Here is a 20,339-nt window from a genome sequence, read left to right on the forward strand (position 1 = left end):
TAATATCTTTATTATAACTGATAACATGAATTAAAAATTCAATTTCACTTTCATTAACTGTAATGTTTCTTGAACAATGGGAACAAAAAAAGGCTTCACATTCACAATAAAAATTTGTTACTTTTATTCAAGTAACAACTATGATTACTGAACCAAATGTTCTACACATGCACATTCTGTTCTAAAGCTAAAAGATTCTGATCCAAGGAATTTAAGTTAGGATATTTAAAATATATATTGAAATGTTTTGCTCACCTCTTTTATAGAGATGCTGACTTTTGGTCTTGCAGTTGTATAGAGTAATATAATAATGGCTGTTCCAATGCCTATAATAATTCCATACTTGAAAAAAGAAAGTTTGGTTACTGAAAAAACTCCTATCGACACATTTTCTTTATCAGAACAACACTTTGTTTAGAGGAAACAAAGAAAGCCTGTGAACAAAACTAAAATAATAGCCAGAACAAAACCTCTGTTACATTTGTTTAAATATATATGTAGTTATACAAATATAGTCAGAATAAAACCTTTGTTACACTTGTTTAAATACATATGTATAATTATACAAATATAGCCAGAAGAAAACTTTTGTTACATTTGTTTAAATATATGTATAGTTATTACACAAATATAAGGAATGTTGATACTACACATAATCTGTAGTACATTATATTAAAATATTTGGAATGATGCTACTACACATAAGTTGTAGTACATTATATTAAAATGATTTTGGAGCCTGGTCATATCACTACTGTCCATCCCACTCAAACAACCATGAATCTTAACAAGAGACCTGCAATATAGTTTTGATTGCAAAAAATCTACATCATAAAGCTGTCATGAACAAAGTATACCACTCCTTCCTGCATGGTTTCTATAGTCTTCCAACGTAGGAGAATGATAGTTTGGGATCACACAAAATTCCATAGGTGTCACATAGGTGTCCACTTGATTGTTAAGTCTTGCAATGAATAGTATCAACATCTATTTTACTATCCAGCTGTTCGAGGTATGCAACAATTAAAAGGATATGCTGTTGAAGTACCATCTTTATATTACTTTGATAGCTTTTCCAGATAGATATCCTTTTTGATTATGTTGTGTACTGTTGTCTGGGCAATTGGTTGGATTTTTTAACTGACTGTAATATTCAAAGGTTATCAGCTGTTACACGATGTGTCATTTTACTCACTATGGCTAAAATACGCCTTGCTGTCAGTTTATTTCTGGGTGGTCATGATGCCCCAGATTGATCCAGACACTTTTGTTTCCTAGTGACACATCTTTAAGATCTAAGAGTATATATGAATATTTAGCTGTTACATACCTTTCCAAAAAGAGAAAAATTATCAATGATTTCATACTTCCTACAAACACAAAGAATACCAAAATATAGTTCTGATACATACCATTCCAGTGCAACTTTATATCATCTGATGTTGTCAGACAAATTGCCAATTTTAAAATTCAAAATAGTTTTAATATAATGTATTTAATCCTGTATACACCTTAACATTTTTTACATTAGTTAGTGAACATATGACAGCAATTAACCACTTGGATTATTCCTTAGGATACACTTTTATGCAGTATTTTAAAATTTTATACTATTTCAAATTAGATAAATGACAAACCTCAAGGCCAAATATGAAAGAAAAAATAAAAGTAGATCCCCAAGGAAGAAGATCAGGTTCTAGGAATAAAAACAAATCAAATGTTATTGTTTTACAATCACCAGGTGTTTATACTTCAAATATACCATGTTCTAAACATGAGATAAAAAACGCAAAATTCAAACCTAAATGTTTATTTCATGCACTATTATGTAACTTAAGTTAATTATACATCTTATCTACTGCTACACAAAGGATAACCAATCTTATTTTAGCTTACGTTTCATAGAGTACTTTACAAAGGATAGCTAATCTGGTTTTTAGCTTTGTATTTCATAGAGTACTTTACAAATGATAGCTAACCTGGTTTTTAGCTTAATGCTTCATAGAGTAATTTACAAAGGATAGCTAACCTGGTTTTAGCTTTATGATTCACATACTACTTATAAAGATCAGCTGACTTGGTTTTAGATTGAGAATGTAATCATGGCTACAAACCTCTAATAGCAATATATAATTCATATAAGAATCATGAGAAGTAACCTGGTAAACCTACTGTTGGTTTTCCACATCATCAGCACGTCCTTATAGTGAACCATATAAAGAACAGCTGTAAAGATTATGGCACTCAGTGCAGCACTAGGAATGTACTTGAAGAAAGGAGCCAGTTCAGCAAGGGCAAGGATCACAATTACACCTACAGAAAAAGAAATCTGTCTATATAACTCTGAATACAAATCTTCAAAAAAATATAACATCCACACTGCACTCAGACATGTATAATGATAAATAAATTTCAACAGATTAAATGTAGTTTACATCTTTAGAAGATATCAATCATGGAACTTGAAAAGACTGAATCTACTTTACACACATTTTTATATGAAATTACTCATGGAATTTCATCAGATTTAATGTGGTTTACATCTTTAGATAAAATCAATCATGGAACTTCACCAAATTGAATCTAGTTTACATCTTTAGATGATATCAGTCATGGAACTTCACTAGATTGAATCTAGTTTACATCTTTAGATGATATCAATCATGGAACTTCATCAGATTGAATCTATTTCATATGTTTTGATGATATCAATCATAGAACTTCACCAGATTGAATCTAGTTTACATCTTTAGATAAAATCAGTCATAGAACTTCACCAGATTGAATCTAGTTTACATCTTTAGATGATATCAATCATGGAACTTCACCTGATTGAATCTAGTTTATGTCTTTAAATGATACCAATTATGTAAATTATAAGAGTGAATCTAATTTATATCTTTAGATGATATCAATCATGGAACTTCACCATTAAAGGACACCTGGTCAGGTACCACTTGCTACACAGAAAGACCCATATAATGAGTAAATTAAAAGAAACATGGGCCCCTGAATGGGAAAAAAAGTCTGAATATAAACTTATCCAGTCAAACTAACATTTCAACCTGATGAACAATCATAGGTAAAAACCAAAAACCCAAAGAAGAAATTGCAATATAGTGTAAATAATGGGAGAAAAGGTTTTAGGTGTAGTCCACATGCCCAACTGTAGAATTTCCTCCAACAGCTAACAAAGATGAGGTGCAAAAGAAAAGATGAGTTATTGAATTTGATAAGAAAACACCTGAAATAAATTTCAGGAGAAATAAGACAAAGAGGAATAAGTCAAATGAAGTGAAAATTGAACTCAACTGGCAAATGTAGAAGGAAGATGATCCAAAACAGAAGAAGACTACCAGATGCTAAAGAGTTGGGAACAGGTAAGTTGTGCAGGCAATATAACAATAAAGAGTATGGACTGCACATAGACACCTATCTGGACTGGGACAAGGGTAATGATGAGAGAAAGAAGAAAGGAAAATAGGCAAAATGGAGGAGTTACCCTCTCTAGCTACCAAGGTTTTTGGGAGGATGGAATGATCTGGCCATAAGAGAAGATAGGTAGGATAGTAAAGTTTACACGAACTGTCAATGGCAAATAAATCAGACCTTTGATGTTTACAGGCTAAAAGGAAAATGAAATGTGTTTTAAGAGAAAGGTGGAACATGGAACACAACAAAAGTGGTGCAAATGGAGGTAAAGTGAAGGGAATGGAGGGCCACACGAATATCCCACCCTGGAAGAGTTGACCATTTGAGTGATGATGAATCTGAAAGGAACAGATGGTAATGACAGGGGAAGCAAATACTCAATAATATCGAGAAAAACAAAGAGATATGAGATAAGACAGCCCAATAACTCAAGAGACTGAAGACCAACATCTGAAAAAATATTAGAGAAATTCTGCTACTCAAGCCATGCTAGGCTGGTCATCAGAGAATTCCAGAGTCACAGATCAATTGTGAAACTCTTTACATTTGTGCTGCTATGCCTCCATCAAAGAAGGACATATGGAACAAGTTAAAAGGAAAGTTATTCAATGTGAGAAACCTAGTTTCCTTATGAAGGACCAGATAAAATATAGTCACGAACAGGAAGGATGTAAATGGCTGGATATAGAACTGATGGACCATGAAAGGCTTTTGGACATTAATATGGAAAGTCTACAGACTGCAGACAGGTGACCTAAAACCTCCATGTAACTGACCCATACACCAAGACCCTGAAGGGATGTGGCCATAATAATATGTAAATACAGATAAGGAGGAAGAAGTGGGACACCTGCTGATATATGGTCTTTTTCCAACCACCAATGATCATCCATCTGGGTAGGAGGAAAAGTAATGTCAGCTGACAAGGATCCCAAGCAAGATTCCATTAACTGTGAAGAGCCCACTGAAAGGATCACAAATGTGCACAACCAAGGTGGACCAGTGGTGTTACTGAAAACCATACAAAGCAATAAAATCTCACAAGCAGAAACTTGGAAAACTGAAAGAGTATAACAAACTAACAGTTCCATGGAGAGAAGTCAGAGAAGAGAATGTTGGGCTCAACTGAGATAAGTGTCAAAAACACACCCAAGCAGACAAGGTAATGTGGAGGTTAGAGGAAGGACTTCTCCAACTTCACTAACCAGACCACTCAAGTAATAAGTAGGAGCCAACAAGTATGGCTGGCTGATTCCAGTACCAAATGAACTAGAAGAACCCAGACATCCATATAATAATGAAATTGCAACCCCAGAACATGAAAATAGTGAGCAAAATCTCTGACCACTGGATAGAAACTTTAAGGGGTAAAAGCAAGCCCAAAGAGTAGGGTACAGAACTTATAAACCATCCACTAAAGGATAAATCAAAGATGGACAAGACCATGGTGGTATAGAAATGTGGAGATAATCGTGGCAATGTCCATCTTGGTCATCCATAACCCAGAGTATATGTCCACCATAGGGTTAGAAATTACTATATGGTAAAATATAGCAGTTAAATGAAGGGATTGAGGTGGGACAAATTGATAACAGGTCTCCAATAGTTGATTTTCTTTGGAACAACAAAATGTCTGGAATAAAAACCTGATGAAGCATGTAGAGCAGCTTTGATGGCATGATCAGATAGTAGTACCTGAACTACCTCTGACAGACATTGGATGTTCATGGGATCCCAAGGTATAGGAAACAAAATGGGTAGAGGAAATATAGGAAGTGGGGGGGAGGGGAAACATGGTTATAAAAATTAATGTTCTATGAAAACAAACACCAGTGCTGAAGCAAATCAGCAAACCAAGCTTCCACCATACACGAATCCACAATGAAGTCACAGATATTGTCAGCAATCTGACATGTGTTGTCAAAGAAAACAATGAGATAAAGCATTCGAGAAGAAGGGACAGGTAAAGATTGGGATGGGATATGTTAAAAGTGGCCATACTTGGCTCCAACTGAGAAAAAGATGCAATAAGGTTGCAAAGGGTAGACTGTTCTTGTACTGATGCAACTAATTATTCCAAAGACCTAGAGACTGCAACAAAGATATATCACTACAGAAATGGGGCCATACATAAATCCTGAAGATGATTGTAAAAGGACAAATTAAAGTAATTTCATAACATAAAAAGTTCCAATAACAGAAAAACCACGTGTAAACCAGAGCCAAAGATAAATGAGCCAACATGGAGGAAAGAAGGGAGAGGATGTTCCCAAAATACCCTTCAGGAATTCATTGGAAAGCCTCACAGAGGAGATGGATGGTATAGAAATACTGCAAAAGAGTTGTGAGAGTGAGACAAAGACAAAACAATTAGGCATGGATTAGACTTACAACAGATTCATGGCTGCACACAAAATAGAACATAACATTCCAAACCCCATGGGGGAGGGAGGCAAGGCATGCTAATCACTTAATTATGAGGCACACTTGTCAAAAATTTTGCAAATAACTGTAAAAAGAGGGAAAACAAATAGAATGGGATGATTGGCCATGTACTAAGAAAGGACATGGTTCATTGGAAATATAGGAAAGGGACAAAACATGAAATACTTGAGAGCAAAATAAAAAAATATCATATTAGGCTAAATTGACTCATCAATGGGAGCATAGGAAAGCATGTTAAAATCACGAGGTGGATATAGGTGATCCAAGTCCTTCTCCATCAGAACAAACTCACTTTGTTCAGGAGGAAATGAGGTAATGTTCGGAGACAGAGATGTAATGTTCTATCACCTAGCAAATAAACGTGGATAAATTCCCTGTCAGATCACCTGCACCTGAGGCTTGAGACATAGTGCTAATCTCAGATGTGACTCTTGAAGTGGTAACATTAATTTTAGAATTCATAATGAGAGGAAGAGTCAACCAATAATCAAAAGTATAAATAACAATGCATCTGTAATAAACTTTGAGTTGAGAAACAACCTTAACAAGAACTAGACTTAAAATAAATGAAGACCACTTTCTGAGTATACTAAAGACAAACATGACACTTGAAACTTAAAAAAGGAGCACATCTGAATATAAGCACTGCCAAACATGAAGTAAAAACATACAGATGGATCACATATTCCATGCGAGTAAGTATGTCACACACTTATTGTTGAAGAAGTGACATGATGATTTATGTGAGGCACACGTTGGCATCAATCAATTTCAATAGAGGGAAGTACAAGACTTGTGGCGTGTGTGAAGAAAACAAAATTGCATACAAAGGGTAGCAATGGACAAGAATAGCTAATCTTATGAGTGGGAAGTGCAGTATCAGAATTTGTGCAATCGCTATATGCAGGCCATCTACAGTAGCTGTAGATAATTTAGAACTAATACTATAGACAGAAGGTAGGTACTCAACAACAGCTAATGCTAACTTATGGGCTACTCTTTTAACAACAAAAACTAGGACTGACACATTATAATGTTTCAATGGCTGTAAAAAAGAGGCACGTTCAGTGATGGTATTCAAACTTGCAACCTGCAGACTGTAAGTCAAGTGTTCTAGCTACCTGGCCTTTCTGACTTATGAAAAAGTAACTATTACAGGAACAAATATCTGGATTTACTCATCTTTTACATTTTGGTTTTTCTAAACAATAATTTAATTTCAGTTTGTACACAAATAATCATAATATTTTACTTTTATTGAAGTACATTGAAAAAATGAACACTGATGTATAACAAATAAACACAAATTTATGACAGAAATTCTTACCACTAGATTAACATGCGTTACAAACATATATTAATTTGCAAGAAAGTATCTTTAAAGGTAAGAAAAATTGTAACAATTGGTTAATGTTAAACAATAAAAAAAACTCATATTTGTGGAAAAAAATAAAAGAGAAACATCTTACTTATAGAAACAGTGTAAAAGAAAACAACCATACAAAAATGTATTTGTTAACATATCTTTTATAATCCAATATACACTACAGAAAATAAATAAATCAAATTTTATTTTCTTACTTTATTCTTAAGTTTGTTTTTCAAAGTTATTATATATACATACTAGGGATCTTAAGAAGTCAATATTTTAAAAAAATCTTACCTGTGAATAAACCTCCAAGTGGGGTTCTCACACCACTATTGTTATTTATTGCAGTTCTGAAAAAACAAGTTTAAATAACTGAATATCATAAGAAAAAAGGAGTTAATAAACAACATCCAATAATATTAACTTTTAAGATGTTTCTTGCAAAACAGCTTTCTTGAAGGCACTGAAATGTTACTAACTTGTAAAAGAAAGTATTAATTAATTCTTAAGATACAGAACAATATTTTTTAATAAAGTGAAAATTTTTTCAATCATGAATATTGAGTAGATATTTTAATTTTTCTTTAATATATTATAGGATTTGCAATCACAAGGATATTATTTATACTTCACACGATTAGACAAACAGAAACTTAATAAACAGGTATTGTTGAAACTAACATGTCTCAACAAGCACTGTAGAGGTGGCATTACATCATAACAATAAAACCTGAACCAAATGGATTTTATACAAGACAGTAGGAAGGTTTTAATGAAAGTAAATTACGTTATTTTATGAAACATTTAGAGCATAACCAAAATAATGAATAACAATCTTCGATCCCTTTCTTATAAAGTATTACTCAAAACTGTAGTAGTTCAGTACCTTGAAAAACTTCCAGTTGCAGGATAAGCTGAGACAAAAGATCCCACAACATTACACACACCTGTTAACAATAAAAATAACGTTAAAACAGAAGAACAGGGTACTACATTACACACACTGTTAACAGTAAGAAACAAAACTAAAAAAGAACAGGGTGCCACATTAATCACACCTGCCAAAAGTAAGAAACACAGTTAAAACAGAAAAACAGGGTGCCATATCACACACACTTGATAACAGTAAGAAACATAATCAAAACAGAAGAACAGGGTGCCAAATTACATTCACCTGTTAACAGTAAGAAACATAGTTAAAACAGAAGAACAGGGTGCCAAATTACATTCACCTGTTAACAGTAGGAAATATAGTTAAAACAGAAGAACAGGGTACCATAATACATACACCTGTTAACACTAAAAATATAGTTAAAATAGAAGAACAGGGTACAACATTACACACACCTGTTAACAGTATGAAACACAGATAAAACAGAAGAACAGGGTGCCATATTACACTCATAACACTAACAAGCACACTTAAAAGAGAAGACCAGGGTATCACATTACACACACTTGTAAACAGTTAGAAACATAGTTAAAACAGAAGAATAGGGTGCCACATTACACACATCTATTGAAGTAAGAAACAGTTAAATGAGAACAACAGTGAGCCATATTACACAGACCTGTTAACAGGAAGACATAAAGTTAAAACAGAAAAATAGAGTGCCACATTACACACATCTGTTTACAGTAAAAAACACTGTTAAAACCAAAGAACAGAGTACCATATTACACACAACAGGAAAAACAGAAGAACAGGGTACAACATTACACAAACCTGTTAACAGTAAGAAACATAATTAAATCAGAAGAACAAGGTGCCACATTACACACACCTGTTAACAGGAAGAAACATATTTAAAACAGAAGAACAAGGCGCCCATTACACATACCTGTTAACAGAGAGAAACATATTTAAAACAGAAGAACAGGGGGTCCATTACACACACCTATTAATAGTAATAAACATAGTTAAAACAGAAAAACAAGGTGCCACATTACACACGACTGTTAACAGTAAGATTTGTTGGTTGGTTGATTCGGTGTTTTATGGCACAAAGCAGCTAGGCTATCTGCACCAAACATCTGGTAAAAAGTTTAAAGTAAATTTAGTAAAATTCATAAAAGGAAATTAAGGTAAAACAAAATAAAGTTTAAAAAAACCATAAACAGCATAAAACCAATGTTTATATCTAGTTTACAACGTTAAGAAAAAAACTACAGTAATCCAAGTTGTAAAGGACTTTCCATAGTGTAACTGTAATTATCATAACACACCAGGAAGACTAACAGGTAAGTACAAAAACCACCATAAATCACCTGAAGTTGGCCTTTCCAGTCCTGGTTCCGAGTTATTTGATGTTATGGCCATTTTCAAAAACGAAAGTAATAAAAAGGTTTTAAAAGACGTGTAGCAAAATTATAACAACAACTCGCCAGGATGACTAACGGACAGTTCAAATGGGTATTTCAAACAGTAGTGTTAGTCACCTGGCCTTTCCATTCTTGGTTTCGTGTTATTTAATGTTACAGCCAGTTTCTAATTTCAAATCAAACTAGATGAACTTTGATTTTAAATGGGAGCCACATTAAAAAAAGATCCAATGTATAAATTAAAAACTTAAATGGCATTAAAAAGACTAATGGCCTTTAAAAAACTAAAAACATTACCAAGATGGGCAGTGTCACCATTACCAATAACACTGTGTAACGTTATGGACAAACTTTGGGACAGAACATGTTTAAAATGGTGCCGTCATTGAGAGTCGTAACAACGACAAGAAAGTAAAATGTGGCTTACTGTGATCTAAATGTTACACAAACTACACACTGATGCATCAGTTTCAGATAAAAGAAAACGATAAGTTAAAAAACTGTGACCAATGTGTAGTCTAGTTAGAACAACTTCCTCATTACATACACCTGTTAACAGTAAGAAACATAGTTAAAACAGAAGAACAGGGTGCCACATTACACACACTTGTTAACAGTAAAAATATAATTCAAACAGACAAACAAGGTACCAAATAACATAAACCTGTTAACAGTAAAAGCATAGTTAACATAGAAGAACAGGGTGCCACATTACTCACACCTGTTAACAGTAAATATATAGTTAAAATAGAAGAACAGGGTATATTTTAAAAATCAACTTAGTTATAGAAAATAACGTTCTTCTTAAGACCTTGTTAAAGAATAATGTTTAAAATAACAACATTATAATTATCAAGTATATTCATATAAAGAAATTAAAATTTATTTTAAACATAATTTTTAATTAAACCTGGAAATTAAACTACACACAGATACAATTGAATAAAACAATTATTTGTATTCATAGTTAGGTATCATGTATAAGAGCAAACAATGTCTACAAATAAAGTTTAACAGAATGATGTACAGATATGTCTTTAGTTATTATCAGGTAGAATCATTCAACTGTTGATTTATGGCTGTCTGTATCTACCTTAATGTTTTATAACTTCAACAGTCACATTCTAAAACCTTAATGTTTTATGTATCTCAGAACAGCTGGTATGGGTATTAACACTTTTACTGATAAGCAGAGAACAAAGTTTCAACCTTCCCACATCATCTTCAGGTTAACAAAGAGAGTTTGCAAAGGACTGTACGGACACATGTTAGGGATGACAGTATAAATGGTTACAGGATTGTAGGGGGTGTTTCACTTGGATGTTAGGTTATTAGTTAATATAGTTATAAAAGTGTTCTTTTATACTGGTTTAATTTTGGTTTTAGTTGCTGTGTAAATAGGGCTTCTTTGATTTTGCATTTGTTTATATTTGTTTGCCTTCTTAGTATCTGGGAGTTTTCTATGGTTATGTTGTGTTTATTTGGTTTGGAGTGTTCAAAACAGTATCTTAAACAACCTTTTCATAGAATTTTCACACAAAACTATCAGCATAATTTCACAGAAAAGAAAACTAAAATACAACCTCAAACAAAAAGATATTAATTCAATAAACAACTTAAAACAAGATAACAACAACAAAATTCTAAAAACAGATAAAGGCAATGCTACAGTTATAATGAACACATTCAAAAAATGAACAACATCTTATCAGATACAAACAAATTTAAACTACTAAACAAAAATCCAGCAAAAACACATAAAAACTAGTTAAAATACTACTACAAATGAAAAAAATAACCCAACACAATCTCAGAAACATTTATTCTTACCTACGAAAGACCAACTCATGTACACCACAAGTATACGGTACCACCAAACCTCACAAACCTGATTGTACACTACGACCTACAATTTCAACTTATGAATCATTCAACTATAACCTTGGTAAATATATAGTGTGGACATTTTCTAAATGTGTAACATCAGCTGGCTCGTTTTTTGAAGACTCTTTTAACTTTAAATATATTCTTAATTAACTAAATCATAAAGTTTTAATGGTCAATTCTGATGTAATCTCCCTCTTCACAAAAGTCCCAACAACTGAAGCCTGCAAGACAGCTTTAGAACTTTATATCCAAGACCCCAACCCATTAATACACATACCCAGCAACCAATTAGCAACCCTTACAGAATTCACTACCATTAAAATTAACCTTATGTTCAATAACCAAAACTATCTATAAATAAATAGCCTAAGTATGGAGAATCCAGTGTCACCAGTTCTAGCCAACATTTTTATGACACAGATTGAATCTCAAGTGATCAATTCAGCCTTAAACCCACCACAATACTGGTACAAGTATGCTGATGATACAATTGTTGGATTCATATTTACAGAACACATACTTAACTTTCAATCACAAAACTATGCTCATCTGATAAAATTAATGATGAAATGGACAAAATAAACTTCATTAACATCAACAAATTTCCTCAAAAAACTGTGGAAAAAATTATATATACACACCTAGACCAACAACAATAAATCCCAAGATTCAACAAACTACAAAATCTTATATTGCTGCATATCATATGAAAACATAGCCGACATTTGGAAAAAACTTATAACAAAACAGAACACTTTCAGTAAACACCAAATTTATACAAAACCAGGAACAAAACTAAAGTCCATACTATGTAAAAACTATACTGACAAACACAACACCAACATTATTTATAAAATACAATGTAATAACTGCCATGACTTCTATATTGGAAAAACAAGTAGAAAGATGGAAACCAGATGGTGGAGTCGCACGGGACTGAGTAAAACTTCCAACTTAAGCAGGGTTTTGAGCGGAACGTCATGCTTCCTTGACTCAATGAAAGTAAGACGTTTGTGAATAAAGTTATTATACTGTTTATGCTATATTTATTATAATAAGAACAAAAATAGACATTCAAAATGTATATAAGTACACAGAATCTTAATCAAATTTATTTCAAGAAAGTGTCCAATTTCAACTGTTTCATTTTTTTAATAGGCTTTTTCATGCAATTAAGAGAGAATGCCAATTCTACAGCCTTTTAATGAAGTTCACTTTACCCCTTCATTTTTGCATACAATTTGACAGTGTTAATATAACTTAACACTTGCAATGAAGTAGAAATTTCTATTTCCTCACTATCTTTTCCATTTTGTTCATCTTCTGAATCTCTCAAACTGTTACAATCTTGTGATTCTATTATATATTTTAAATCAATTTCATCAGTTTCTGTTAGAACATTCTTGCCAACGTTCACAAAACTTTTCGCATTCACAGAATCATCTGAATCAATCTTCTCAATCAGAGTTTGGATTTCACTAGAATCATCATAACAAACAACTTCTACACAATCTCCACCATTATCAAGAATAAATCCACAGTTTTAAAAGCACTTTATTATGCTTTCATCTTTTACACATTTGATTGAATGACTTAAAAATACAATTACATTTAACATGTTAATTTTCATAGTAATTTCTGATGCTCTCTTACAGCCATCCATGTTCGCAATAATATGCTGAAGTAAAGATTCCTCGAATATAGCACTTGTCATTACCGCTTTATTATTCGCTTTCCATTCCATAAGAACTTGATTCTTTCTTAACTTGTTGAAACAGCACGGATTTTCACTTTTACCTATTACCCATGGTTTCTCTATTTTACCATCAGCAAATATGACCAAAAGTACAGTCAATGGTTCTTTTGAATAGCAACCAACAGAATAATGACAGCAGAAAAAAAAACAGAATGTATTTAACCAATACTTACTGTAACAAAATGCCAAAAATTTGTTAATATCTAAACTACTTATTAATTAAACAAGAATTTATTAATATTGAAAGAAATTATTAATTAAATAAGAAATTAATATTTAATCAAAAATATTTTTCTGCCTTACTCAGGTTCTATTCCTACTTGTTGATAGATGAGGTAGATGAAAGATAGTTTTCCATCTGCATTATGCAAGTTCTGTCTTTCATAAGAGAAATCTCAAGATAATGCTGGAAAATTTTGATATTTCTGGCTTGTACAGGTTTCCACCCTATGCAGTTTCTAGCTTAGACAGGTTTTACTGTATAAAGAAATGCAAAATCAAAGAAACCCTACTTATAAAGCAACTAAAGCCAAAATTAAACCAATATAGACAAACACATTTATACCTATGCTAATTAAAACCTAATATCCAACTGCAATGCACCCTACAGTCTTGTACCCATTTATACTCTCATCCCTAAGACGTGTCCAGCAACAGTCAGTTGCAAACTCTGAAGATGACCTATGAAGGTCAAAGCATTGTTTTCTCCTTATCAATAAAAGTGTTAATACTCATACCAGCAGTTCTGAGATACATTTTTACTTCTTTTGTTTTCTTGAGAATTTCTTCATGTAGCTAACATCTTAATTTCATATATTCCTTTATAAATATAGCTTATATTTTATTAGGCAAAAATGAACAATACATCCTGGGCTACAGAAAGTCAATATATTATTAAAATCAAGAATATAACTTACCTAAAGCAAACATTTCTTGGGTAGCATCAAGTTTTTTACCTTTAGCTATAGATAGAAAGTATACATCATTGATCCATTTTATAGCATGAAGACAAACAAAAAGTTTTTGAAAATTTATGTGGCACTAGCAATGTTATTTCATGATGTTTATCTGTTAATGTTAATTACTAACTTCATTGTGAGAAACAAAATGGTAATTAATGATGGGACGTAGAGTATGAAATAAAACAATAGGAAATTAGGAATGTGTGGAGATATAACTTGTAATAAAACAATATGAAATTAGGAATGTGTGGAGATATAACTTGTAATAAAACAATATGAAATTAGGAATGTATGGAGATATAACATGTAGTAAAACAATAGGAAATTAAAAATGTGTGGAGATAGAACATGTAACAAAACAATAGGAAACTAAGAATGTGTGTTAGTATATAAAATGGCAAAAATAAAGTGAATTTATGATAAATAAAAGAATCTAAAAATAAGGATCTGAGTTGACCATAAATAAAATATGAAAAATGATAGGAGTTAATCAAGGATACAAGAATTTAATAAGAATGCAAGATGAGCATGAATAAAAGAGAACAGTAAACCTGAAAAGAAGATATAAAGTTGTATTAGGAACAAGTTTAGGGGTGAGTTTCTACATGAGTAAATACAAAAAGGTGAGTGTAAGAACATATAAGAACAGAAGTACAAAACAGTTAACATATCAAGGAAAACCAGAATACTGATGTGCAATAGATTTTTACTCATTTATCCAATAATTATTCATCTAGTATTCTTTAATTTTATTCAGATAACCTAATTCTTGTTTTTAAATAGTTTCATAATTGAAATTTCCAATATTTCTAAAAATTATTAACTTGTAATTTCCAATGGCTCCTAAACGTGTATGCTGAAATTATTAAAATATATAAACCACACATCTGTCTTCACTTTTGAGTTTGTATTAGAAAAACATTTAGGATGAATTTAGTTTTTTTTATCCACATCCAACATACCTGATATGGATCTCAAATCACATAGGATCTTTTAGTTTCAAGATGTATGGTAGTATTTAATTAGTGTATGCTTGCTTTCATATAAAACTGACTGCTAAATCCCAAGATCATAAACAATATTTACAAACACCAGATGGAGATTTATAATATTTCTAAATTATTGGATTCTAATACACAAATACTTAATCTTCAAATACAGAGTATTGGTGCAGAAAATAGTTAGGCCTTTACAATAATCTTCAAAAATAGAGCATTAGTAAACATTTTTTTTTCCTATTATGTTACAGTTGGTGTACTTTCTATACTTTATAAACAACTTTAATCTTATAATGGAGCTTAGAAATGTGTTTCTAAATATATTAATGTAAACACACCACTTTTAATTAAAGTCAACATTCTAAAAATAATTTGTTAAATAATTGGTTTGAATTTCAGTCGTGAATACAAACAATAACATAAACTGAACCTGTTTTGAAAAACCCATTGACTTTTGTTACCTACAACTGACATTTATTGTGATTAATGGAAAAAATCAAGATGTTTGAAAGTAGAAGTTACACATAAATCTCTCATAATTTTCTTCATTACTGACTAATTCACCAAAAACTCTCATCTTTAATTCTACAGAACAAAACTAATTATACAGAAAAGTGGATGATCACTCACAAAAAGCTTTTGCTACAGCTATAGCTTCGAGAAGGGAAAGCAAAGGTACTATGATGATCCCAGACCCAAGATCCTGAAACAACAAAACTATCATAACTAGTTTTTCTAACAGAAAGAGAGAAAACTTTTCAATAACAATTAATGTAACTACATTTAAACTGTGAACTTGTTCATCTATGGAATGAGGACTAACCAAATAACAAAAACACAGATAACAGAGTAAAAATATAATAATAAAAAAAAGATAAGTAATAATATAAACCAATAAAAAATTAAAAGCTTTAGCTAGTTATACAAATATTCAGTCATATGCTGTTTCAGTATTGTAAAAATTTGGAAGTTATTCACGTTTAAAAAAGTCAAAACTGAATAACGACTACATTTTGTGAGTCACCATGACTCCCAGAAGTATATTTGCAGAGAATAAATTCCCAAGATTATCAGTAAGTGAAATCTATAATCCCCTTTTTCTGTCCCCAACTAACCAAAGTGTGTTATGTAATGTTTTTTTATTATTATTTTCTGGAATAAAGTAACATACAGTGTAAGATAACTGAAGAAATAATTACAAATGGTAAAGGCCTTAATTACTCCACTACAAACTGTTAACTTACCTTACAGATCTCTATAGAAACAGTGGAAGATAACTGAATAATTAATTATAAATGGAAGACTTAATTACTTCAGTATGATATGTTAACTTACTTTACAGATGTCTATAAAATTCTTGTGGGTTGTTATATTGTTTGAATTATCACAATAAGTAAAGGCTGGAGGTTGAAATGCTGGTACCCCTGGAGGAACGTCCTGAGTCAACGTGAATGGTGTGTAGTCATGTGCTTTCAGAATGGCCGAGATTCCTCCACAGATTAGAACCAGAAGAGCATTTCTTGCTAGAACAAGTGAAGCAAATTTTTATCATTTCTGAAATTTTCAGAACCCATGAACATTTTACAGACACTTATCAAACACATTTCTAAACTACATTCACTAGCACAATACTGCACAAATATTAAAATTTTGTTTAAAATCCTTGCTTCTAAATATTTATTTTATCTATACAGAGATGAAATTAGTGTATACTGAATTCTTTTTATAACCACTACTCCTCAGTTTTAAGTAGAGAACCACTGTACAAATATGACACAAAAACTGACTACTAGATATTCACATGTTGAGTATTTTGGAATTTCATTTCCACTAACTTGTATTTATAACTTACTTTTAGATATCTGTAAAAAGTACTAGATTTTCATGATGTCTGAGAGTTTTAAACTGAAGAGTAGTGGTTATAAAAAGAATTTTATAATGTTTAACAAAAAAAAACAGTATACAGTAATTTACTCTTACATACAGAAGAACCATAAATAATTAAATGAATATGATGTTTGACCTGGTCTGATTTAGTAAAATATTTAACTGAGAACACTTCAAACAAAGTATGTGATAAAGATATTGAAATACAAAACAATAACTCTAAATAATTTTGTAGAAGTTCAGTGAACAAAGTTTGCTAAACAAAACTTGTTATACATACTGGAACAAATTTTATATGTTGACTTCTCATTTTAATAATATGCATCATCAGTTAGCTAAGACTAAGTGTTTGATGGAATATTTTAACATAACCTTGGTGTTCACCATTAGTTACAAAGACTAAGTGGTTGATGGAGTATTTTAACAAAACCTTGGTGTTCACCATCAGTCAGCTAAGACTAAGTGTTTGATGGAGTATTTTAACAAAACCTTGGTGTTCACCATCAGTTAGCTAAGACTAAGTGTTTGATGGAGTATTTTAACAAAACTTTGGTGTTCACCATCAGTTAGCTAAGACTAAGTGTTTGATGGTATATTTTTAAAAAACTTTGGTGTTCACCATCAGTTAGCTGAGACTAAGTGTTTAATAGAGTATTTTAACATAACCCTAGTGTTCACCATCAGTTAACTACGACTAAGTGTTTGATAAAGTATGAATATTTTAAATGGTATCTTATTAGTATACCATCATATGGTTAGTCCTAATCAACATATGAAGAACTTGTAACTTAAATACAATGTTAAATACTATGAATAATTTTCTTTGTAGAAAGGTTTTAATATTTTTGTTTAATAAATTAAGATAATTGTTAGTAACTAAGTGATATTTTGCAGATCAATAAATTTAATGTTGACTTAACCACTCTATTACTGGAATATCTTTTTATTTCTACACAAGGAATTCACTCATTACTCATTATACATCATCAACTCTGCATGCTCTTTCCTATTTTCCTTAAAATGTATTGACAGATACTCACCTATCCGAAGAACATATAGATAATACCTTGTTCCACTGCTGAAACTTTGTGCACAAATGCCAAGTCTTTCACTGCAACACCTAACATGTGCTGTGCCAGTATATGTTTCAGTCAACATTAGACTATATTCTCTCAACAATGGGAGAGCACTACATTATAACATGCACAGTACTCCCCTTGAGCACCATGTATATATTTAAAGCTCACCTTTAATAAGCCATAACAGACACACCAGAATTGAGGGGAAAAGGGCAGATGGTTCTTTGAAAGATGTTAACTTTCTAAACACTATTCAGAACAGATGGATTCACACCTTGTGAAGATAATGAAAGAATCATTGCAAAGAAAGAAATTTAACTGATGAGAATACAGCAACAGAAAGGGACACTCAAGGAACATATCACCAAATGGGGACTAGTGGCATCCATCATTCAGTTGGAGATCACTTCCATCTCATGCAGGGAATACTTTCTGTCTGGTACAAGTGATATAACATACATCTACAGTCAAAAGAACATCCTGCATTAATCTATGTATGTGTCACATACATAGGTTGGTAGAATTTAATGGCTGCTCAACCAGCCTTTATATTTCAGGAAGTCAGAAAACCATGTACATATAATGTGGCTCAGGCTATAACTCTAATCATACAGTATTGGAGAAATACTCTGGTGAGATATCTGGCAGAATAAGCAAGTGCAGGAATGAATCATTCAAGACCTGAGAAGAATGCAAAGACTTAAAGATTATAAAATAATGCACAAAGAGGGAACAAAACAAATGTTAAGAGTTGAAATGTATACTTTCTTTAGAACCACCAGTAGGAACAATTGAATTATCACAACAGTGAAGGACAAAGGTCAGTGTTACCTAAACCCTATCAAGGACAGAAGAATCAGAACCAAATGCAGGTCAAGGGAACAGCTGAGCTAAGACATCCAAAGAAAAGATATGTTTAACAAATTTATAGAATCAAGAGGTCATAATATCTGGGTTTGGTATGAAGACTGTAACCAATAAAGTTATGTAGGTAATGTTACTAATTGTCATACAAACTCCAGGAGTTATTTAAAATAAATGAGACACTCTTACCGAGAAGAATGAGGAGGTTTCAAAGACTTGAGAAATTCTACTTATAAGGTCTATAAAACTGAATTGATAGGAAGTTGTGATAGTATAATTATTTATTTTGTACAACAGGTCCAGTACATACATGGTACTTAGGTCTTGGCCATTTTTGTATTGAAAAAACAGATTAATTATCCAAACCTGAACAATGGATCAACAAAGGAGAATATTCCTGTAAAAAAACAACGTATCACAGACTGGAACAAAAATATCTTTATGTAATTAAGAGATGAAGTCACATTAAAATAAAAAATCTCATAAGAGAAGAAGAGAAGATACAAACTAAACCAAATTTATTTTTAATTTTCTTGAAATCATAAAAATGATAGTAAGAAAGATAACATTTCAAATGTTAACTAAAAAATAAAAACAAACTTTTATAATTCTTAATGAAAACAAAACATTTTAGTTGGGAAAAAGGAATGGATGGGGGTACTGTGTAAGGGAAAGTTCTGCTCTTGTAATGAAGGTATATATTAACTGCATCATAGATTGAAGGAACACCTAACATGTAAGGGTGAGAGTTTTCTTCAAAGGTTTAGAACTTGAAATAATATGTTTTGGCAGTAGCATGAAGTATTAGCTATCTGTTCTGTAGAGATGTTAGAAGCATCAAATGTTTCCAAATATATTATCAGAGAAAATGTGACAATCTGCTCTCTATTTTAATGAAGGCAATAAGCTTTATGGGCTTTCCACACAAATTCTGAAAGCTAGTTTAAAATTTCTCATATGTCTGTACTGCATAACATGGTGTTCCCGATACACATTGGAAGACAAATATATAACATGGTGTTCCCAATACACATTGGAAGACAAATATATAACACGGTGTTCCCAATACACATTGGAAGACAAATATATAACACGGTGTTCCCAATACACATTGGAAGACAAATATATTTGTAGTGTGAAAAATAAGTATTGATGGCATATCTCTGATGAATGTTGTCTTCTCATAAGGACAGGTATGATGACTAACCTGTAACAATTATCAACCAACTTATTCCCAGCAATTTTCTGACCATGTAAGGCACTGCTATGTCTTCAGGGACTTTTCCATCCTTAAATAGCTTCATTAAGAAACATAAATAAATTATAGAACGAAATACA

General features: G+C 31.8%; 1 protein-coding gene across 10 annotated transcripts in view; it reads right to left on the minus strand.

Moving 5' to 3' along the window:
• LOC143239737 (sodium-independent sulfate anion transporter-like) overlaps positions 1-20,339 on the minus strand; it is an 85,244-nt gene that overhangs the window by 22,765 nt on the left and 42,140 nt on the right. For 8 of the 10 annotated variants that reach the window (XM_076481163.1, XM_076481167.1, XM_076481161.1 and 5 more), the window contains 9 exons: positions 20,209-20,299; positions 16,507-16,694; positions 15,802-15,874; positions 14,129-14,173; positions 8,133-8,193; positions 7,541-7,596; positions 2,173-2,313; positions 1,638-1,696; positions 256-342 (listed from right to left, as the gene is read on the minus strand). In XM_076481163.1, coding sequence (XP_076337278.1) covers positions 256-342; positions 1,638-1,696; positions 2,173-2,313; positions 7,541-7,596; positions 8,133-8,193; positions 14,129-14,173; positions 15,802-15,874; positions 16,507-16,694; positions 20,209-20,299 — 801 coding nt within the window. Of the gene's footprint in view, positions 1-255; positions 1,296-1,637; positions 1,697-2,172; positions 2,314-7,540; positions 7,597-8,132; positions 8,194-14,128; positions 14,174-15,801; positions 15,875-16,506; positions 16,695-20,208; positions 20,300-20,339 lie in introns of those variants that run through there. The other 2 variants (XR_013021344.1, XM_076481169.1) reach the window with 2 other exon arrangements.

Source organism: Tachypleus tridentatus, chromosome 13 (assembly GCF_004210375.1).
Source record: "Tachypleus tridentatus isolate NWPU-2018 chromosome 13, ASM421037v1, whole genome shotgun sequence".
NCBI classification, from domain to species: Eukaryota; Metazoa; Arthropoda; class Merostomata; order Xiphosura; family Limulidae; genus Tachypleus; species Tachypleus tridentatus.